The sequence below is a fragment of the Xenopus laevis genome, chromosome 9_10L (assembly GCF_017654675.1).
Source record: "Xenopus laevis strain J_2021 chromosome 9_10L, Xenopus_laevis_v10.1, whole genome shotgun sequence".
NCBI lineage: Eukaryota > Metazoa > Chordata > Amphibia > Anura > Pipidae > Xenopus > Xenopus laevis.
The window spans coordinates 112,805,044-112,830,013 of record NC_054387.1 but is presented as its reverse complement, the minus strand read 5'-3'; the positions used below and the strand labels follow the sequence as shown (position 1 = coordinate 112,830,013).

At 39.1% G+C, this 24,970-nt stretch overlaps 1 protein-coding gene across 1 annotated transcript in view; it reads right to left on the bottom strand.

Moving 5' to 3' along the window:
- Window positions 1-24,970, bottom strand: part of LOC121397977 (uromodulin-like) — a 57,144-nt gene that overhangs the window by 7,088 nt on the left and 25,086 nt on the right. Inside the window, exons 15-16 of the mRNA XM_041576301.1 lie at window positions 18,294-18,351; window positions 16,613-16,657 (exon numbers count right to left, since the gene is read on the bottom strand). Of these exons, the coding sequence (XP_041432235.1) occupies window positions 16,613-16,657; window positions 18,294-18,351 (103 nt within the window). The remainder of the gene's footprint in view (window positions 1-16,612; window positions 16,658-18,293; window positions 18,352-24,970) is intronic.

Below are 24,970 nucleotides of genomic sequence, written 5' to 3'. Positions count from 1 at the left end.
CTTGAAAAATCCTTCTAAGATCTGATGCTGCCCATGGAATGTACTCTGTGTGTGTAATGTGACGTGTTGAAGCAGCAGCCCCCACTTCTACCCCTCTTCTCTAGTTTGTATTTACAGGCGGGGTAGAACTTGACTGGGGGGCTGGGAACTGCTTGTTCCTCAGTATCAGAGCTGCTATTTTCAGCACTGAAAGATAAATTGTCTCTAAGGTGTTTTTCCTTTTGGTGTTGTTTCTCACTGTTCACTATTTTCTGACTTAACTCCTTTGCTAGCAGCTTTATCTCTCCCTCTAGCTTTCTGGCTTCCTCATCTTTTGTGATTGTGTAAGAGGTTTGATTGGTATTTGATTCGGGTTGGCTGCTATTCTATTAAGCGGATGGTCGCCAAAGGCAATTAACCATCCGGGTGGTTATAAGGCACTTTCCTGATCTCACCAACATGTCCCTTCCCAGTAAGTTGAATGGACAATGGGAAGAGAGAATGAACTGATTAAGAATAGTCTGTTGAATGTCAGGGTCAGTTACGGCTAATAGTGGGGACAAGTATACTTTATCTAATTGTCCCCCTGCTATTCTTAGAAAAGTAAATTCCTCAGTTCTTTGGATAGTTGGCACATCAGGGGGGTGTATAAGGAATCTACATGCCCCAGTGTCACATAGGAAGGTAATGGATTTTCCCCCAACTTCAAGTGTGAGTTGGGGTTTCGACTTACATAAGAGACTACATTCTATGTCTTCTATATTAAGAATTATCCTCAGTTATTTATAGGGGAATGTATACTCTCAGATAGTCATGCCTCCCCAAGGGGGCTCCTGTCATCCCCATTGCTCAATTCTGCTCGGCATTCTCTAGGAAAATGCCCCGGTTTCTCACAATGAAAAAACCTAATTTCTCCTACGTCTTTTACTTACAGTATTTCCCTTTCTCGCTTGTCATCTCAATGGGGTCTGAACCCCCCCTTCTCTCTGCCTATCTCGTCCTCTATCCTGCTTTACCACATACACATCTTCCTCTACTAAAACACATAGTTTAACCCTCGTTTTTTTTTTGTTTTTGTTTTTTGGAGATGTCTTTCAGCATGTCTGGCATATTCATGGACTGCTTGCAAACTGGCTACCCAGTGGTCTACCATATGTTGACTCACAAAACTGCAAAGACATCCTCATAGGAATGCATTTTTTAGTTGTAGCTCATAAGGACTATCATTTACCATGCCCTGATCTGGTATAGGCACACCACTATATGTGTCAAAGACTTCCTTCAGTTTACAATAATATCAATCCACAATCCCTTAATTATCTTATTACCTGACATATAGTTGATCTTGTACCTTGCCTTTCTTGGCATTCCTTTCTTTATTTTCCCTCCTATTACATTCCTCATAATATTGCATTGGAAAGAAACTTATAACTTCACAATAACGTATTTGCATAATGCTTTTACATTACGTGTCTGATGCCCAATGCTCCTGTATGAGGAGGCTGCCATATTTGTGCAGCAGGAGGCCGTTAGCATTAGAGTCTCTAACTGACAGGCTGACAAAACAGTCAAGTTGGCAAAACAGTCCGGTTTAGAAACTTCATCTAATAATTACTTACAAAAACAAACCTCCCAGCAAAGAGAAAAAAAAAAAAAAACATGACCTATAGGTAACTTTTAATGTACATTTTTTATCGTCAGTACCTCTCCAACAAGCAATCTATACTGTTCCTTGTCTAATATAGGGTTAAAATTAGAATCCTCTTTCTACCTTTTAAGAACCTGATATTATTTGGATTCTGATCACGCATGAACTGAGCGTCCTCAGTTAGATCATTGATACTTGTACAGCATTTATTTCCCATGGTTAGTAGGTATAGATGACAAACAATTGACAAACAATTTTGTGGAGTCAAACGCCTGGTGAAGCAGTACTCACGGATATGGCCTCACAGCTTGGAGCTCGGCCAAGTAAAACCTGAGGAGCAAGGTAGTCCGTTTGCCGAAAACGTTCACCGGTCAGTGTATCGCCCTTTATGGCCTGTCTGAGGGGTTGACCATTCCCTCTTTGACTCCCAAACACTCTCTTTCACACACTTTCAAACAACAAATTCAGCGGTCCCCGGAGTACTCTTTATCTTTAACGTGCACACGGAGTTAGTTATTCCTGTAGTCTTCTCACACAGACTATGGACTTGTCCGCTTGTCACTCTGTTTCTTTATCAAAGGCGGGCGATTATGCCACTTAACACCTTAATATCAACAGTCTAGGTGACCGGACCCACTATCACTCCCTGTCTCTTTATCGAAGGCGGGCGATTACGCCACTTAACACCTTAATATCAACAGTCTAGTGACGGGACCTTTACGTAGCAACAGTCTAGGTGACTGGACCCACTATCACTCCCTGTCTCTTTATCAAAGGCGGGCGATTACGCCACTTAACACCTTAATATCAACAGTCTAGTGATGGGACCTCTACGTAGACAACTAGTAACAACAACAACAAAAAGAAAACATATACGTTACCAGATTCCAGTGACCCTGGTCGCTGTGTTCTTTGGAAACCGTCACTGTTCCCCCAAACGAGTGCAACTGGCCTCTCTTTACGACAGCTGTCGGAGGTCTTTCGGTTCAGTCCACAGAGAGAATAGGATTAACCCTCTGCAGTGACCACAGTCACGTTTCCCGTTTGAGAAGACAGATGTTGGTTTCCGGCTCGAAGGACCAAGTTGTTAGAAAAATCTGCCAATGACCATTCAGGGTTCAGAGGAATGTGATAAGTTTTATACTCGCTGCGAGGGGACAAGCAATACAGAAGTAAGCTGCAGGTTGACCAGCTAATACAGAAAGTAGCTGGCTTTTATAGATACTGTAAAATGTTACAATCTTTCTGCAGCTGATCTGGCCCCACGTTCATGTCATTTATTCAGGGGACAGTTAGCTGTGTACAAATGCACTGTTTCAAATTATCACAAAGACTTGTTATTGTTAAAGAAGCTACAATTATCACAAGGACATGTTATTGGTAAAAGAAGCTACATTTCACATATCATGCGTTTCAAGTATTAACTCAAGAATTTCCTTACATATGGTCAAGATACACCTGTAATCCATGCCCTTATCTTAACCCGTTTAGACTATTGCAATCTCCTCCTAACTGGTCTTCCTGACCCCATCTCTCCCTCCTCCAATCAGTCTTAAACTCTGCTACCAGGATCCTTTTGCTCTCTCCTAAAAGGGAACCTGCTCAACCCCAACTAAAATGCTTAGCGTGGCTGCCTGTTAAGCAAAGGATAGCATATAAAACCCTTCTACTAACATTCAAAGCCCTTCAATCCTCTGCTCCTCACTACATTTCTTCTCTTGTCTCACTATATGTTCCTGGTCATCTTCTCCGCTTTTCTCAGATCCACCTTCTCTTCACACCATCCACATCCACTGCCACCTCTCATCTCAAACCCTTCTTTCTATCTTGCTGCTCCTTACCTCTGGAATTCCATCTCTGAATTCCTCTGTAAGGAATCCTCTCTTAATCTCTTCAAGAAAAAACTAAGAGTCTACCTTTTAGACGACTAGAACATTAGCCTAGTCCTGTCCCTACTGACTATGCCTTACCTTGTGCACTTATTTATCTCCAATTTGTACCTGTATGTTAGCCTCCCATCCACTTAGACTGTAAGCTCTATGGGGCAGAGACCTCCTTCTCACTGTGTCTCTTACCACATAGCACTTAAGCTCTTTGTCCTGATATGATTCTGTATATATTTACTATGTGATTTGTCTCCCCCATGTATACTTATATATATTGTACTTTTATGCACTGTACAACACTGCGGCTCCTTAAAAGCGCTTTACAAATAAAGTTATACATACATACATACATACATACATACAAATAATAAATTAGTAGTAACAAACAAGGGGTCATTGAAATAAAAAGTAAAAATAAGTGCATTATTAGAAATACAATTTACATAAATATAAAATATAATTACAATACAGATTAAGTGCACAGTGTCAAGGAAACAAAAGGACCCTAAACCGTAGGGCTTACAGTCTAAATGTACCTTCCTTACAGGAAAGATGTTCCAATGCAGGCATTTACAATGCACAGAACAAGCTGAAGGCATTTTACAATAAACTGCTCTTTATTGCAGTGCTGTGTCATTTGCGTATATGTTACAGAGTGTCTCTGCATGAATAAACTTTAAAGACAAACTTCGCTCTCTCACATTCTTCACCCTGCAATGTCTCTCCAGCTCCAGCTTGACCCACCCACAGGAACAGTAAGAGCAAGCTCCTGGCAGAGCAGCGTGTAAAGGGATCGTAAACCCTGCTGCACTGCTCAAGCAAATAATGTAACATATAATCAAAGTTGAGGCATGCTGGGAGCTGTAGTACAGCAACATCAGGATCGTATTTGGGAAAGCAATATCGCACAATAAAAAACATTTGAAAATTGTTTCCCCAAATCTCCACAGCCAGCAACTGCTTTAAAATGCAAAGAAATCCTCCAATGAGAATCCCAGCTGATCTGTATCAATCTGACTCCCTGTTCTTTGTTCCTGCAATTGGAGTTGGAAGCTTTAAGCCCAGTTTCCCAGCACTGAACAAGGCTGTCCTTTATCCCCATGTTTGATTCCAGTGTCATATAATGAAGAAAAAATTACATAATTATCTCTGTCAAATAACAGCAAGATGCCTGACGTGGGGCTGAGATTCAACATTCTTATTTGTCAGTTCTTTTGCATTTATAATAAAGTTTTTGATCAGTAGATTTCTCATTGGTGAAATTTCTTTCATCTATAATTATGATTTTTAGCAACTTCTATAGAAAACTAGGGTGTGCTGTGGGAAAGTCATTGCATCTGGGTTTACATCCCCTTTAGAAAGGTGGAGTTGCCCCTGGTTCCAACATCCCTCTCTGCCAGGCCCGGACTGGCGATCTGTGGGTTCTGGCAAATGCCAGAGGGGCTGCTGTATGGTTCCATAAAAAGTTACCATATAGTGGGCTGTCCAGTCCAGGCCTGCTCTCTGCTGTATGCTAGCTGCCTGGATCATCTCATTGTACACAGGACCTCAGGTTCTGTACACTAACCTGACAGCTACACACCTTGTCCCTTACTGTGTCTTCATTAAAGTATCTCTACCCCTCACTAAATTCCTCATTCGTTGCCTGGGCTGCCCAACTCACTAGTAAGTAACTCTCAGTCCTGGAGTGAGCTCCACCTTCCACTAGTCTTGTAGAACTTACCATGGAGTATTACATCAGCCAAAGACTCTTACCCTGTGCTGTGCACATTAAATTGACTACATGCACAGATGTTTCCTGGGGTAAAGTCCTATTCAAGGCCCAACGTTTGTGGTTGCTGACACCTACTGAAAATAGTAAGAACTGAACGTAACGATTCACAATACATTATAACACTGTATAGTTCGCCTATTTACAGACTTTGGGCCGATTTGCTAAAAGAGGAGCTAATCGACATCCATATCGGTGCTTCATGTTCATGCTTCAAGTTGAAACTAAGCAGGAACCAGTGGCGGAACTACCGGGGGAGCAGGGGGTGCGAGTGGGCCAGGGCCCGCACCCCCTCAGGGCCCCCCGGCAGCTCCGCGCGCCACTAAAATCCCTGCAATTCGGGCTATACGGAGGGGTGCGGGGGCCCGTCTGCGCGTCACGCACCAGGGCCCGCCCCCCTCTATTTACGGTACTGGCAGGAACCCTCTATTTTGTGAAAATTGCTGTAAGATCTACAATTGCTCTTAAATGGGAAAAAAACCCTCTCCTTCAGTTTTATCACAGGTAATTCAGTAAGTTGTGATGATTGAACACAATGAATGAATGACGGACAGTGGGCCAAATTCACTAAAGGGCACATTTTCACCTGCAAAGGCTTTGCCACACTTTGCGCCACTTTGCCTTGCGCCACTACACTAAAATGCAAAGTTGCGTCTCTGCAGTCGAACACTGGGGAAGTTTCACTAACATTAATTCATCAGTGCAAATATTTCATAGAGATCTTTCACTAATGTTTTTTTTTGCCTAGTGAAACTTTGTTTGTACACTTGCTCTTAGGTCAATTTGAATAGGGCCGATTCATATAGGTCGTAAATATGACTTTATTTGAGATGTTGGTGCAAATGCTTGAAGTGGCCACTTATTATTAAAAATGTCCAAGGAATAGTGATGGGCGAATTTATTCGGCAGGTGCGAATTTGCGCGATTTCAACAAATAAATTCGCGAAACGGCGCAAAAAATTTGCCAGCATAAAAAAATGCTGTTTCGTGAATTTTACGCCTTTTTGCGAATTTCGCAGAGCGAAATGGCGCAAATTCGCTGATAACTACCAAGGAAGCAAAATAAGGACAAAAGAGATCCTCTAATGCCCTAGACATGAGCTCCCCCTAAAAGAAATGTGGCATGCTTTTTATAGTTACAAATCCCACTTTAAAGCATGAAAAAACTGACAATGTATTAGAGGACAGGCACACAATTTGAACAATATAGGGTGCATTGAAACTCTAATGTATAGTTTTACCAATATCCACATAATGGAAGTGTCTACCAATTTTTTTTGTTCCAATAAAGCATTCGCAGCATATTTACAAGGCATCATTCCTTAGACTCATAAAAGACAATATGATCATGTTGAACTGTATTCCCTAATGTTTCATATAATTTCATACAACATTTTTTTGCCTGCTGGGTGATTTCTAGTATGAGCCATCATTTTGCCTGCTCCTCCTCCTCAGTAATACATTCAGACCCTGACAACTTTATTTATTTGAGAAAACATCTTTTCTAATATGGTCGACAGTTAGATGCTTTAAAGGAACAGTTCAGAATAAAAACAAAAACTAGGTAAATAGATGGGCTCAGTGTCGGACTGGGACACCAGGGGCCCACCCAAAAACCTTGGACCAGGGGTCCACTCTCAGTACAATTATAATTTCTTTCCTCACTCAACCTCTATTCTCCTAGTCTCTTTTCTTTACATGCTATAATCTATTATTCAATCTATTTAGTCTCTTTGTTCTCATAGAAATTGGTAATGGCCATGAAATAGGCCAAATGTTTTCAAGCAGTAGGGCCAGGCAAGTTTCAGGGGCTGTTGCCGCCGCACCTCCTGCTCCGCTCTTCTAACTTCCAGCGTTGGAGCGGGTGAAGGAGGGGCCGCATCGCTAGTGCAGTGAGCGTTATTGCGCTTGCTGCACTAGAAGAGCAGAATTTCTGTTTTAAAAAATGGAAATTCGTCTCTTAAAGTTACCAGAGGCGGCTTTTTGCTGCCCTTGGTAACTGCCCACTCCGTGCCACTTGAGGCAAGATTCTCACCTTGCCTCATGGCTGGAGTGGCCCTGAGTAGGGCCCACTGACACTTGAGCCCACCGGGAGTTTTCCTGGTATCCCTGTGGGCCAGTCCGACACTGGATGGGCTGTGCAAAATAAAAAATGTTTTATAGTTTATTTAGTCAAAAATGTAATGTATAAAGGCTGGAGTGACTGGATGGTACAAGTTATCGCTTAGTAAATTAGTGAGCTAAATGCTCATATAAGTATTTGCAGCCCCCCTCCCTCCCTTGCATTGTTCCCATTATGGCCAAAACCTGCCTGTCTATGATGGAAACATTGGGAGCTGATCTCTCCACCGTCCACCTATGCCGCCCTACCAGTTTCGCCATACAACTGGCTTCATCGGGGCGCATGTGTCTAATGAATATCATTCATTTCCATAGTGCATGTTAAAACACAGGTTTGACGACACAACAAGCTAAGGCACTGTAGTAATGCTCAGGGCCTGATTGATCAAGAGTCAAGGTTTTTAGTATTTTTTTTAAACCACAAAAAAGTCACTTTTTGTCAAGTTATTTATTAAAAGATTCAAATATAAAAAGCATGAATGAAAACTCCCTGCCCAGTTTTCCAAATAAGAAAACTGGGCAGGGCTCCCCATGACTGACACAGTGATCGGCCAATCGCCTAGTCATTGTCCCACCCCAACATCACAGCCCCCGCCCATCTATGTCATGGCCCCGTCCCTCTACATCACAGCCCGCCCCCCTGCTCAGTCCCAACCCTAAACAAATCCCAAAACCTAATTTGCGTAAGATTACAAACACCCCCCCCCCCAAAACTACTAAAATGACAAAGTAAATAAAGATATTACAATTTCAGGATATTGGCAGCTAATATCAGAATTGTATTCGGGAACACCCCCTATTGTTGGCCCTGGAGCTGGACAGAACAGTAAAGTCTAATTTCTAAGCAGCAGGAAGAGTGTATCTGTTTGGTATGGTGAACCTAACACATCGAGTGCTTATTATAAATTTCTAATTGCAATGAATTTCTGCATTTCACCGCAAGCCAATTCACGAAACTGGGGCGATAATTCGCTGGCTGCGTCGGAAAAAAAATGTCGCGCGTCAACATTTTCGGCACAGAGTAAATAGAAAAATAGCCGGAGAGCACACCTTTTTGTTTTAAAAGGTTTTCATTTTTATTTTGCAGAAAATCCTGCACAACATGTTTCAAATACAACAAACTTCATCAGGTGCATAAAATACAGTGAAACAAACAAGCTATTTACCCTTTCACCTCACCAACAATTCTTGCACCAGCTCCATAGTCTGGCCAGGTGCAAGCAAACATCTGGAGTAAATCAGTACTGCCATCTTGTGGCCTACTTAAAGTAAGCACCATCAAAAGAGTAGCAGTATAAATCGTTACAAAATGTAGCATAATAATAACTTGTATCTATGTACCCAATAATAATAAAGTATTTTCCTACCAGTCTAGTATCAATTCGTTCAATGCAGTATACAGTGAAACATTAGTCGATGTATAATCCATGTACTGTCTGTAAAGAAAGGAAATTATCATATAAGAGAAACCTAGCACAAAATTTTACAAAAAGCATTTGTAGCTCATAGCCTCATTCATTCCCCAAGGATCTACAGTGTCCATCCTATGTATCCATCTTGCCTCCGTTTGTAAAAGAAGGCGTTTTCGATCACCACCTCGTTGGGATGTGCGTACCTTCTCTAAAACCAACCATCTAAGTGTTGATGTGTTATGCTTATTTGAATAAAAATGTTCGCCAACTGGTGTATGTGTCTTTTTATTTTGTGGATCATAATTAGAAATGGAGTATTTATGTTCCCTGATTCTTATTTTCACTTGTCTTGAAGTCTGTCCAATATACATTTTACCACAGGGGCATTTGAGGGCATATATGACAAAATCTGAGTTGCACGTATGATAGTCTTTAATGGGAATCTTATTTCTTTTGTGGGGATATCAGTTTTCACCAGTTTATCGGCAAGGTGTTTTCCCCTCTAATAGGAAAATAGTGGAATGGATCTGCAGTATCTCCCTACTGTAGAGTCCTTCTGAAGAATGGACCAATGGTGTAAAACTATTTTTTCCAATTTTTTGCTTCAAGGGATACTGTCATGGGAAAACATGTTTTTTTCAAAACACATCAGTTAATAGTGCTACTCCAGCAGAATTCTGCACTGAAATCCATTTCTCAAAAGAGCAAACAGATTTTTTTATATTCAATTTTGAAATCTGACATGGGGCTAGATATTTTGTCAATTTCCCAGCTGCCCCTGGTCATATGACTTGTGCCTGCACTTTAGGAGAGAAATGCTTTCTGGCAGGCTGCTGTTTTTCCTTCTCAATGTAACTGAATGTGTCTCAGTGAGACACGGGTTTTTACTATTGAGTGTTGTTCTTAGATCTACCAGGCAGCTGTTATCTTGTGTTAGGGAGCTGCTATCTGGTTACCTGCCCATTGTTCTTTTGTTTGGCTGCTGGGGGGGGGGAAAGGGAGGGGGGTGATATCACTCCAACTTGCAGTACAGCAGTAAAGAGTGATTGCAGTTTATCAGAGCACAGGTCACATGACTTGGGGCAGCTGGGAAATTGACAAAATGTCTAGCCCCATGTCAGATTTCAAAATTAAATATAAACAAATCTGTTTGCTCTTTTGAGGAATGGATTTCAGTGGCAGTGGAGCAGCACTATTAACTGATTCATTTTGAAAAAAATTTTTTTCCCATGACAGTATCCCTTCAACAGTCCAAATTGGTTCACAAATGTGATATGTTGTTCAACCTTTACTTTAGTCTTAGTGCCTGTCAGCAGGCTGTTCCTGTCTATCTTAAGAACCTCCTCCCTTTTTGTACACAGGGAATGGTAATTATATCCTTTTTCCACAAACTTGGTTATTAGTTTGTTAGTACTACAGAGGTACTTCTCATTGCTTGAGACTAGACGTCTCACCCTCAAGAATTGGCCTTTAGGGATGCCTTATATAAGGTATGGCATATGGTAACTGTCAGGTCTTAAGTTGTTGTTCCTTTCAGCAGGTTTGGAGTATAGGTCAGTGGTGATTTGCCCATTGGAGTTGGAAACCTGTACATCCAAGGAGTGTATACTTGCCCTATGAAACTCTGCCGTAAATTTATGGAACCATGTTGGGAGTTTATTTTTCAATGAATTGTAACAGTTCAACTTCACCCAATTTCCAGATAATAAAAATATCATCCACATAGTAACAGTGTATGTGGCCAGTATACAATGGGTTGTCTAGAATCAGTTTTTGTTCCAAAGCTGCCATAAAGATATTAGGATTAGGGATGTAGCGAACCGCCGATAATGTGTTCGCGAACGCCGTTCGCGAACACCGGCAAAAAATGCGAACAGTTCGCGAACAGTTTGCGAACTTCGAACATCCGAAAATCGTTCGAATCGAACGATCGAAGGATTTTAATCGTTCGATCGAACGATTTTCGTACGAATCGAACGAAAATCGTTCGATTTTAGCGATCGAATGGTCGAATGGTCGAACGATTTCGACGCGAACGCCTATTGGCGAACGTCGCGCGACGTTCGCGAACTTGCGGCGGACGCGAACAGCCGATGTTCGCGCGAACAAGTTCGCCTCCGAACAGTCCGCGACATCCCTAATTAGGATAACTAGGTGCTAGATTACTACCCATCGCGGTCCCTTGGACCTGTATAAAATATTCACTACTAAATCTGAAGTAATTATATTTTAACACCAGTGTTAGCAATTCCAATAGGAAAAATATCATGGAATGCGAGATTTTTGTTTGTAAAAGTGCCTCTTCTATATAGTGTATCCCCTCCTCATGTGGAATGGACGTGTATAGTGACTGGACATCGATACTACATAGCATCCAGTCTGGAGACACTTGGCCAATGTTCTGTAATCTATGTAAAAAATCAGTCGTGTCACGCAAGCATTGGGGTATTTTTTTAACAACATCTTGTAGATACGCATCCACAGCGGTTGCAAAATTGAACCTACACCCGATACAATTGGTCTATCTGGAGGATGCTCGAGGTTTTATGGACCTTGGGTAGTAAGTATAAAACTGGAATTCTTGGATGTGCTACCGTCAAAAAATCTACATTCTTTTCGGTGATAATTCCACTATCAAAAATCGAATTTGTGCATAGATCAATTTTTCTCTTTATATCCCAAGTGGGGTCATTCTGTATTGGTCTATAATGTGCCTGATCCCGTAATAGGGTATATGCCTCTTTTACATAGGCTTCCCTGTTCAGTATTACGGTGGCCCCCCCTTTGTCGGCTTTTTTAATGAGAATATCTTTATTCACAGATTCACCCATCACTAGCAATAATTGAAAGCAGATCCTTGTATGGTATACTGCTGCCTAACTGATATGAAGTAAAGAAGGTTATAGCTGAAAGCCCAGAATTAAGAAAAGCCTGCTGTTTGTTACATTTCTCACTAAAAACAGAAGCAAGAGTTTTTGTTGGAATTTGACACAGTGGAGCTTCTGAAGCTGCACAGAGAGTGACATTGCTCTCGAGGTGCCGTTTTACTAATAGGTAATAGACAGTGTCGGACTGGCCCACCGGGATACCAGGAAAAGTCACGGGGGGACCAGGTGTCAGTGGGCCCTCATGCTGCTAAACATTTGTCCTATTTCATGGCCATTCCCTATTTCTATGAGAACAAAGATGCTAAATAAATGGAATAACAGATTATAGTATGTATAGAGGCTAAGAGAATAGGAGAGGAAGAAAAATAGTACTAAGACTATGATTAATTGGTGGGCCCCTGGTCAAAGGTTTTTAGGCTCCTCCCAACTCGGATTGGAGTAGACCAACCAGCAAATCAACCTTTATCCTGACTGGTAGCCCCAATCAGATAAGCATAAATACACACTTCTGCCCGTCTGTAGTCTGGCCCAAGAACAATGGATAGATTTCATGACAATTGTTGATATTATGAAATAAATGCTGGCCAACGCCGCATCCTCTTTGCATGAGTTTGGCCCTATTTATCATGCTGTGTAAAATGGTGGAGAGAAACATAACTAATTGCTGATTGGTTGCTTTGGGCAACATCACAGTTGATGTTTTTCCTCCAATGTTTTACACAGCATTAGTGAAGGGCAAATCTAGGAAAATTTGGGAAAATTTGCGAAACACGGGTGTCAAAATTATTTGACGCGCAACAATTTGACACGATCAACAATTTGTATATTATATATTTATAATTATGCAATAAAGTCAATGGCCGTCGGAAAAATATTTACGCGTGACAATTTTATGCACGTGCCAATTTTAACATGCACAGCATAATAAATAGCCCATTACTACACAATAAATCATAAATAGGCCATTGCTACACAATAAATCATAAGTAGGCCATCACTACATAATAAATCGCCCATCACTACACAACATAATAAATAGGCCCCTTAGACCAGGGGTCCCCAACCTTTTTTCGCCACATTGAAATAGAGTTGGATAGCAACACAAGCATGAAAAAAATTCCTGGGAGTGCCAAATAAAGAATATGAATGGCTTTTCAGTTGCTTTATGTGGACTGGCAGCCTACAGGAGGCTCTATTTGGCCATAAACCTGGTTTTATGTAACCAAAACTTGCCTCCAAGCCTGGAATTCAAAAATAAGCACCTGCTTGAGACCACTGGGAGCAACATCCAAGGGGTTGGGGAGCAACATGTTATTCATGAGCCACTGGTTGGGGATCACTGCCTTAGACCATAAACCCTTTCTTTTTCCCCCAAGACTGCTATTCCAAATATGAGAACTCAAAAGAAGTGTGCACTCTGGTTTACATTTACTGTGGTTGGTGTTTTGGATTCTCTGTAAAGGTTCTGAAATTCTCTGCTGGTAGAGGTAGTGGTTCTATAGGTGGCAAAGCTTTGGCCTGATTAAAAAAAGATGTTAAGACCTATAGATCTAAAACTTCTGATAGTTTTGTTTGAGTGTGGATGGGAACGGAGTCATGACCTCAGCTCATGTTCCAAAGCTATGGAGAAGTTCTCAGCTCCTGTGGTGAAGGAAGTCTTTCTATAAACGGATCCTCATAGGAATCATTCAATTGTATCAAACAAACATTAAGGGCTGGAGAAAGCTGAAAGGGTCACATGCAGCACATGCTAAAGATGAAAACACTGATATCAAATTTTAATTAAAAAAATTACTTAATTTAAATTTTGTGGCCTCCGATAAAAGAATAGATACAAAACGAATGAGAACAAAGCATTTACACCTGGTGGCATTTATTTATTTACTTTCTGAGATCATTTTAACTTTTCCAATAACATACAGTATATATTGTCAATTAAAGCAACGGATGATACAGAGTCTTGCAGGCATTATAATAATAATTATTTAAATCAGTGTCACTAATCACATGTATATTCAATCTCTGCTGCTTAGACTGCAGTTCCCAATGTGCCTTCTGTTAGCAACATGGGAAATGTCATTCATAAAATATATATCAAGAAGACTGGATATTGTCCACATTAGCAGTGCATTGATCCATATGTTCTAGAAATCCAATGCAGAAGACGAATGCTTTCCAGAAAACAAGACTACTGACATGAGCATCAATAGCACAGTAACTGTCCAAGATGCTTGGGTACCTGAAGGAGGAGCAATAAAAGTCATTACAGAAATTCATCTCATTTAATAGGCAACAACACAAAATTAATACATATCATATATACTCGAGTATAAGCTGTCCCGAGTATAAGCCGAGGTACCTAATTTTACCTCCAAAAACTGGGAAAGCTTATTGACTTGAGTATAAGTGAGGGTGAGAAATGCAGCAGCTTCTGGTAAGTTTCAATCAAAAAATTTAGGGTTTCTGCTCCCATTGGAGGTGCCGGTGGTTTTTGGATGCCGGCGACCATTCTTGGACGCCAGCGAATATTCTTGGAGACTTTTCTTGGACGCCGGCGACTATTCTTAGCCGCCGGCGACTATTCTTAGACGCCGGCGACCATTTTTGACCCGAGTATAAGCCGAGGTAGCGGTTTTCAGCATATTTTGGGGGCTGAAAAACTCGGCTTATACTCGAGTATATACGGTAATACATCTCCTGAAAAAGTGAGTGTTCTTTTAAAAAAGAGATTGGAATATGAATAATAGAGGGCCTGAATAGAAAGATGAGTAGATGAGTACATTTGTAGCCTTACAGAGAATTTGTTTTTCAGATGGGGTCAGTGACCCCCATTTAAAAGGTGTAAAGAGTCAGAATAAAAAGACAAATAATTAAAAAAAACTATAAAAAAACAAAAACAAATAACGAGGACCAATTGAAAAGTTGCTTAGAATTGGCCATTGTATAACATACAAAAGTTAACATAAAGCTGAATCACCCCTTTAAGTTCTTTGTACCTGAACTGAATATCTACTTCATAGCAAAGGCAAATAAAACATTTACTTCTAAATGTATATATAAATATAAAACGAAATATTTCTCCTGTTTGTTTACATTTGCAATACAGATTTACAGGGTGTAGTGATGGGCGAATAAATTCGGCAGGCGCAAATTTATGGTCAATTTTCCAGAAGTCGCTCACTTCAAAACTGTTGCGCATCAACACTATCCGGACGCCCATTGACTTTAACGCCTGCGTCAAAATTGACGTGGTCGTCAGTTTTAGAGTTTCGCTAAATTTTCTATGAACAAGAAGTTCTCAGCCTAAAAACACTTTTAAAAATCACATTACTACATGTTTGAGAGGAGGAGTCGTTTATAGTGATGAGCAAATGTTTTCAACAGCCATGGATTTGCGGAGAAATTCTGCATTTCGCCATCTGCAATTTTTTTCATGAAACTGCGGCAAAAATACGCCGAACAAAAAAGTCACTGACACTAAAAAGTCGCCATAAAAATAACGCCCATAAGAAAAACCGGATATGTAGGAAAGGAAGAATCGATACCCTTGATTATCTACTTATAATTATATCCACTTAGTTAAAGCAAAGGTCTGATCCAGGTCAGTATAAGTTAATTTAAAAAGAGTTTTCTATAAGGAGAAAAAAAAAAAGAGTGCCTCGCTTTAACAAGTTATTAAATATAAAGTTTCACAAAAAAAACCTTAATATTAAGTAATAAGGTTTTTTTAGTGACACTGGGCAGATCTATCAAGTTTTTTGGCGGAATAGGTCTGTTTTCCATCAAATATTCAAATTTTTTCCAAAAAAATACTTAGATTTTTCAAAGTCAACCAATTGACTCCAAATAGGTTCTAGGAGGTCCCCTATAGACTAAAACAGCAATTTGGCGGGTTTTAGATGGTGAATGGGTGAAGTTTAATTTTTAAAGAGACAGTACATAATAAATTTCGATATTCGAATTTTCGAATTTTTTTTCAAATTTGAATCTAATTTGGACTATTTCGTAGTCGAAGTACACAATAATTAGCTTAAAATTAGATTTTTTTAATTTGAATATTCACTTCAATCTTTGATAAATCTGCCCCTTTATATTTAATAATTTGTTAAAGTGGGGCAATCTTCTCTATTCTTTTTTTTTTCTCCTGATAGAAAAACTCATTTTAAATTAACACTCATTGACTTCAATGCATTTGGCAAAAAAGTTGCCATAAGAAAAGATACCCTTTGACTTTAATGCATATGGAGCGAGAAAAGCGAGACAGTACATAATAAATTTCGATATTCTAATTTTTTTTCAAATTTGAAAAAAATTTGACTTTAATGCATATGGAGCGAGAAAAGCGAGACAGTACATAATAAATTTCGATATTCGAATTTTCGAATTTTTTTTGCCATAAGAAAAGATACCGTTTGACTTTAATGCATATGGAGCGAGAAAAGCGAGACAGTACATAATAAATTTCGATATTCGAATTTTCTAAAAATTTTTCAAATTTGAATCTAATTTGGCCTATTTCGTAGTCGAAGTACACAATAATTAGCTTAAAATGAGATTTTTTTTAATTTGAATATTCACTTCAATCTTTGATAAATCTGCCCCTTTATATTTAATAATTTGTTAAAGTGGGGCAATCTTCTCTATTCTTTTTTTTTTCTCCTGATAGAAAAACTCATTTTAAATTAACACTCATTGACTTCAATGCATTTGGCAAAAAAGTTGCCATAAGAAAAGATACCCTTTGACTTTAATGCATATGGAGCGAGAAAAATTGACTTTAATGTCTTTTGCAAACTTTTTGCCATTTCAGGATTTGTTTTCACAGTTCGGCGAAGCGAAATAGGACAGATTTGCTCATCACTAGTCGTTTATAACGCAATTCAATTTACAAGCTAGTTAAGTTTTACCATGAGCTGCAGATGATGGTTTAGGAATAGGAGAAGGAGCTGAATCTGAAAAACAAAAGAAATCTATTACATTTAAAGGGCATGTAAAGGCAAAAAAATAAAATCCCATTTTTACTTTCTTTAATGAAAAAGAAACCTATCTCCATTATACTTTAATTAAAAAATGTGTACCATTTTTATAAGAAACCTGACTGTATGCAGTGAAATTCTCCTTTCATTTACTGCTGTGGATAGGAATTGTCAGACGGTCCCTAACTGCTGAGCAGGGAAACAATCATACTTATGAACAGCAGGGGGAGCCCCCGCCTTACTTCCCAGCCATGCAGAACTCAAGCAGCTTTGTTTATGACAATCCCTAAGCAGCCCAGACCACACTGAGCATGTGCACAGTCTTAGTCTTGCAAAGATGTTTTACAAAGTTACAAGATGGTGACCCCCTGTAGCCAAATTTGAAAGCATAAATCATTTGTTTGATTAGGCTTGTGGTGCAGTAAGTTCATGTTTATGTTTAGTATACAAAATATAGCTTTTCTAGCCTTATTCTATTTTAGATTGTACATGCCCTTTAACAGGCTGTAATGTTGATACATAGATGAGAATTTAAACAGAACCAATGCTATCTGAGCTCAGAGCTGGGAGTGGCACAAAAATCATGGTGAGCAGTATAAAACTACAGAGGGACTGTATTTATAGATGGAGACACTTTTTTAATGTGGGTTTAATGCGTCTGTAACACTATATAGCGGCAGCAAGTGAGATATCTAGGGGCCGATTCATCAATAGTCGAATATCGAGGGTTAATTAACCCTCGATATTCGACTGGGAACTAAAATCGTTCGACTTCGAATATCAAAGTCGAACGATTTAGCGCTAATCCTGCGATCGAACGATTCGAACGATTTTAATCCAACGATCGAAGGAAAATCCTTCGATCAAAAAAGGTTAGCAAGCCTATGGGGACCTTCCCCATAGGCTAACATTGACTTCGGTAGCTTTTAGCTGCCGAAGTAGGGGGTCGAAGTTTTTTTTAAAGGGAAAGTACTTCGACTATCGAATGGTCGAATAGTCGAACGATTTTTACTTCGAATCCTTCGAATCCTTCGATTTCAATCGAATTCGATCGAATTTAACCAATTCGATGGTCGAAGTACCCAAAAAATACTTAGAAATTCGAAGTATTTTTCATTCGAATCCTTCACTCGAGCTTAGTGAATCGGCCCCCTAAAGTTGTCCCATCGCATTTATCGCAGTTACCTACATGCAGTTCCAGCTGCGGACACTGGAGGTCTCCAATGGCAAGGTATTGCTATAACTGATGGATCATGTAGTAAGTGCAGGTTGTGCTTTGCATCACTATACAGTGTATAGGACAATTCTTTTTTCCTTTTATTTTTTCCTAATATCAAGAGTTTTGCTACATATTTTAATACAAATGTAGTCCTTTAATTCATCCACTAAATCTTCTAAATTTTTTTCAAATTTGAATCGAATTTGGACTATTCCCTAGTCAAAGTACACAAAAATTAGCTTGAAATTTGATTTTTTTTTTAATTTGAATATTCACTTCGTTTTGCAATTTTTTTTTGCCATTTCAGGAATTTTTTTCACAGTTTTGTGAATTTTTTCGGAGAAGCAAAATAGGACAGATTAGCTCATCACTAGTCGTTACAGTGCAATTTACAAGCTAGTTTTACCATTAGCTGCAGATGAGGGTTTAGGAGTAGGAGAAGGAGCTGAATCTGAAAAAAAAAAAAAAAATCTTTTACATTTACTGTAACAGGCTGAAACGTTGATACAGAGATGAGAATTTAAACAGAAACAATGTTATCTGAACTCAGAGCTGGGATTGGCACAAAAATCATGGTGAGCAGTATAAAACTACAGAGGGACTCTGTATTTACAGATGGAGCCACTTTTTATTGTGGGTTTAAAGCACTGTAATGCTAAATAGCGGCAGCAAGTGAGATATCTAAAGTTGTCCCATCGCATTTATCGCAGTTACCTACATGCAGTTCCAGCTGTGGACACTGGAGGTCTCCAAGGGCAAGTTATTGCTATAACTGATATGGATCATGTAGTAAGTGCAGGCTGTGCTTTACATCACTATACAGTGTATAAGAAAAGTCTTTTTCCTTTAATTCTTCCTAATATCAAGAGTTTTGCCACATATTTTAATACAAATGTAGTCCTTTAATTCATCCACTAAATGTATTGCAGTGATATTATTATGGGTGTGGTGGTCACAGTAGAACCCACTCATCTAACCCCTGGGGAAGACATAACATCTTGGGTAAAATAGTTAATAACACCTGCCCCTGCCCTGTTGGTCACTGTAAAAAACATTCATTAATTCCACTACACAGACTCACTGCAATGGAGTCACATTTGATTTTGCAATCTCCTAACATCCAATCCCTTGCAAAATCTTTCTAATGCATTAAAAAATATATTGCACAAATATGCCTCTTTCTTAATCAGGAAACTTTAGCGCCATTCATTCATCGTATTCTACCTACAGCAATATATAGATATGGGACCTATTATCCAGAATGCTCAGGATCTGGGGGGTTTTCCGGATAAGGAATCCTTCTGTAATTTGGATCTTGATACCTTAAGTCTAGTAGAAAATCATGTAAAAATGAAATCAACCCAATAGGCTGGTTTTGATTCTAATAAGGATTAATTATATCTTAGTTTGGATCACGTACAAGGAAATGTTTTATTATTACAGAGAAAAAGGAAATACATTTTAAAAATGTGACTTATTTGGATAAAACGGAGTCTATGGGAGACAGTCTTTCTGGATAACGGGTTTCAGATAACGGATCCCATACCTGTATGTATATATATATATGTTATTTTGAAATTCCATAACATATCATACACCAAATGGAAACACAATTTATACCTTGAATCAGTGAACTGTGTACATAATACAACCTATTGAATAATACATGTTGTGCCCAAAAAATGGTTTCATCGACCTGCTTAAAAGCGCGCCATAGGCATTTATGATGCTATTGATATAGACTGTCTAATGAACAATGTTACATCGCAAAATGTGGTTTCATTCTGATTTTGATGACTCTTTGACCATCTTTTATTACATATCACATATACTTACCTATCCTGTTGAATGGTCCTATTTTCATATTATACGTAGTCCCTTCATTTGTGTTCGTCGCACGGGTGCTGCATGTCTACATTACATAAATATATATATAACGTTGTTTAAAGTGGAAGTTTCAGAAAATGGTTTTGCATGTTTCTCTGATTCAGAGTGAAAGAAGTTATTAAATCTCATGATATATTCCTACAACAGACTTTACTGAGTGCTGAACCCATAGATGGTGCATCGTGATGCACCAATATTTCACTTGTATGGGAATTCCATTATAGTTATTGGTGTTTCTCTGCAATGCGCTGTACCATGTAAATAATGGTAATTTATAGTAAATAAAAATGATTTAGCCTGTTTCATCTGCAGACAAGAATTAAGACCATTTCATCTGCAGATAAGAATTAATCCGTAATTAATGGGGACATTTGAATTGGTGACATGGGGAAATAAAGTATAAACTGTACCAGTAAGTGGAGGGGTGGCCAAAAGGTAGATTGGGATCTACCAGTAGGGATGTAGCGAACAGTTCGCCTGCGAACTTGTTCGCGCGAACTTCGACCGTTCGCGTCCGCCTAATGTTCGCGAACGTTTGGGAACGTTCGCAATTTGAGTTCGCGACCATTCGACCGCTAAAATCGAACGATTTCCATTCGTTCGAACGATTTCCATTCGTTCGAACGATTAAAATCCCTCGACCGTTCGATTCGAATGAAAATCCTTCGATCGAACGATGAAAATCCTTCAAACGTTCGAATCGAACGAAAAATCCTTCGAACGTTCGAATCGAACGATTTTGCGGGTGTTCGAAGCTCGCGAACGGTTCGCGAACCGTTCGCATTTTTTGCCGGTGTTCGCGAACGGCGTTCGCGAACACCAAAACGGCGGTTCGCTACATCCCTATCTACCAGTTGATCTTTAGCTGGTGATCAGTAGGTCTCAAGAAAAGTCAACAAACAACTTATCTAATTCATTCTCCTGTTTCATGCTTTTCATTCCGATATTAATTATGTTATGGTTACATAAGAAATAGTTGTTTGTTTAATATAACAATATACATTTTCCCATAAATCAGTATTAAAGTAATATTTTTCATTGAACAGAATGCTAACAATTCTTTTATGAATGTAGATCATAATGGGAAAACGTCACTAAAAGTAGATTAGGAATTAGGAAAGTATGGGCAATCTTGAATTAATGTAACCAGTAAAATCTATCTGCTAGTTGGCTGCTATGGGTTACTAGACTGGATACAAACAGGCCCAGATTTGTGGAAAGGCCTAGGGGGGCAAGATTTTGGGGCCGATTCATTAACTTTGAGTGAAGGATTCGAAGTAAAAAAACTTCGAATTTCGAAGTGTTTTTTGGGCTACTTCGACCATCGAATGGGCTAGTTCGACCTTCGACTACGACTTCGAATAGAAGGATTCGAAGTAAAAATCGTTCAACTATTCGACCATTCGATAGTCGAAGTACTGTCTCTTTAAAAAAAACTTCGACCCCCTAGTTCGGCAGATAAAAGCTACCGAAGTCAATGTTAGCCTATGGGGAAGGTCCCCATAGGCTTGCCTAAGTTTTTTTGATCGAAGGATATTCCTTCGATCGTTGGATTTAAATCCTTCGAATCGTTCGATTCGAAGGATTTAATCGTTCGATCGAAGGAATAATCCTTCGATCGTACGTTCGCAGAATTTGCGCCAAATCCTTCGACTTCGATATTCGAAGTCGAAGGATTTCAATTCCTAGTCGAATATCGAGGGTTAATTAACCCTCGATATTCGACCCTTGATGAATTGGCCCCTTTATGTTTTTTTTTTATCAGAAGGAAAAAAATTAACTCTTAATATATATATAGATACCCAGACACTCCAGCCTCTCAAGGAGTATTATTGGAGTTTAAAAAAGAAAGAGAAAGAAAAGAACCTTGTTTGTGACTGTATAAAATTCACCAAACCTCATATATTTAATAGACACTTTCCTTAATATCTGTTTGTCACAATTATAATTGCTACTTAATTTCTATCTGTTGAATTAAAGTTAAACAAGTAACCTTTTTTGCCTCAGGTACCCAAATTGATATTTTATTGTAAATCTCAAGGGTAAACTGATAACACTGGGTTACAGAATATAAACAATGTTGCTAAATAAAAAGATACATTTAGTTAAGCTAGAACCAGCTGTATAGTAAATAAATATAAAGTGCCACGTGCAATATTTACCATATGGATCTCAAATAAAACGTTTTGAAAAATCTCTTGTTTGATTGTTTGTTTACTTTTAAAAAAGTTAAAAATGGCGCCGTAAACAATTGATAGCAATAAAAAGTTAATCACAATTAATTCTTGATATTGATTTAATCACCTTGATCAATTCTATGTACCGGTACTATGTAAAACTCAAATTAATTAGTGATTATATATATTCACTCTTGAAGGGGCTGATTCACTAAGCTCGAGTGAAGGATTCGAATGAAAAATACTTCGAATTTCGAAGTATTTTTTGGGTACTTCGACCATCGAATTGGTTAAATTCGTTCGAATTCGAACGAAATCGAACGAATTGAACGAAAAATCGTTCGACTATTCGACCATTCGATAGTCGAAGTACTTCCCCTTTAAAAAAAACTTCGACCCCCTACTTCGGCAGCTAAAAGCTACCGAAGTCAATGTTAGCCTATGGGGAAGGTCCCCATAGGCTTGCCTGTGATTTTTTGATCGAAGGATTTTCCTTCGATCGTTGGATTAAAATCCTTCGAATCGTTCGATTCGAAGGATTTAATCGTTCGATCGAACGGAAAATCCTTCGATCGATCGATCGCAGGATTAGCGCTAAATCCTTCGACTTCGATATTCGAAGTCGAAGGATTTCAATCCGAGGGTCGAATTTCGAAGTATTTTTAACTTCGAAATTCGACCCTTAGTGAATCGGCCCCTTAATGTTTTAATCAACCCACCTGGCTAATTCATGATTTAGGAAAGTGACTTGTACAATAAATTAATTCTACAGCTTTACAATAAAATATCAATTTGGGTACCTGAAGCAGAAAAGGTTACTTGTTTAACTTTAATTCAACAGATAGAAACTAAGTAGCAATTATAATTGTGACAAATTATAAGGAAAGTGTGTATTAAATATATGAGGTTTGGTGAATTTTATACAGTCACAAACAAGGTTCTTTTCTTTCTCTTTCTTTTTTAAAGATTTTATGGGGGTGGCATTCCACCCAACCATATCCACACTGGTTCAGAAACAATGAGAATGCATGGGAAAAAATAGTTTGTTTTTTTTTACAATTTCCTGTGTGCCAATCCCCAGTGCTCCAGACCTGATGATGAAATTTGCATATGTAAATAAATAAAGGGGAGGGGTGACAAATAGCGGCAGGCCTAGGGGCACCCGCAATGTAAATCTGGCCCTGGATACAAACTTTGTGATTTGTCTGCAAAAAGTGTCTATTGGTTAGCATAGGTATATTTTTTTTACTGGGTAAGGGAAGCCTGGCACAGCTTCATGCTGGCTGAGTGCTCATGACTGGGGGCGGGACAAATCAGCCGGCTAGGGGTTGTGAGTTGGGGTTTAGTTGCTAGTATTGGGGGGTGGAGCTGACTTCATTTAAATCAGTAGAAATTAGGGAAGGTATCCATTTTGGATAGAGAAATCACTAGTTGTCACAATGGTGGCCAATGGCAGTGGGATACAGGTTATGTTAAACAGAAGAGTATTTGGGGCTCATAGTAATTCAGGGTTCATGGCCGTTGTCACAGTGGGTGCCTAGCAACGGACGGTTGGTAGTGCCTTGGTTGGTATCCTCTTTAAGAGCGTGGGTATCTGCGAGGTGTTGGTAGAGGCTAGCAATCCAACGTACTGGTCAAGCTGGAGAGCACAAGCGGCTGGTGGCTGGTACGATTGACATTATTATTATTATTATTATTAACATGTATTTATATTGCGGGTGTTATTTTACGGTTGTGTTTATGTTATGTCTTTGTAAATATATATTGTGAGAATACTGTTGTTATGTAAAAATAGTTCTTGAAAAAGAGCTCCCTGCTCAAAACATGTAGTGGATCAATAAAAGCACAATTTTTGCAGCAATGTTGTGCGTTTGCCCAAGTTCTTATCCATGGTTATTACTATGAACTGTTGTTATGTATTTGGTATTTATTATTTATGTTTTATTTTCTCTAATAAAGCTGTGGCCGAAAACTAAAAATTCAACAGAAAAAAAGGGGTAATTTGTGATTATATCTAGGCCCTGCCCATGTCATGCATTGCAACTGTAGATAAATGTTTGATCTGAGGCAAGATCATGTCAGTAATGCTTTAAAAGGCCACAAGATGTCGGTGTAAACATTGTGTGATACGCCCAGTGCTGTCTGTTAGGTTACATTGAATAAGAGTATCACTACCTTGCTGATCTGCTCTGGTTGATAACAGAATTATATTAACACATAGGGGCACATTTACTTTGCTCGAGTGAAGGAATAGAATAAAAAAAAAAAAAGTTCGAATTTCGAATGTTTTTTTTTCTGCTACTTCGACCATCGAATTGGCTACTTCGACCTTCGACTACTACTTCGACTTTGAATCAAACGATTCGAACTAAAAATCGTTCGAATATTCGACCATTCGATAGTCGAAGTACTGTCTCTTTAAAAAAACTTCAACCCCCTACTTCGCCACCTAAAACCTACAGAGGTGCAATGTTAGCCTATGGGGAAGGTCCCCATAGGCTTTCTAACAATTTTTTGGTAGAAGAAAAATCGTTTGATCGATGGATTAAAATCCTTCGAAACGTTCGATCACACTATTTGCGGTAAATCCTTCGACTTCGATATTCGAAGTCGAAGGATTTACATTCGGCAGTCGAATATCGAGGGTTAATTAACCCTCGATATTCGACCATATGTAAATCTGCCCCATAGAATATATAGTTCATTTTTTTAAACAGATGTTTGCTTAGAAGTACCTCCTGCCAGTTTTCTGCAAACAGAAGCACCACACTTTGCTATATGAGTTACAATTATACCTCTGTAGATACAACAATGTTTTAGAGGAGCCAGGGAGTTATCAGGCTATCATCTTTTCGATTAATCAGATTCAGGGCTGGAACTAGGGATAGGCAGAGTAGGCACGTGCCAAGGGCGCAAAGGTGGAGGGGCGCCAGGCACGTACTTACTCCTGCCCCATGTCTGGTCTCTTCTCTGCCGACCGCCCATCTGTGTGCATACACGAACGCA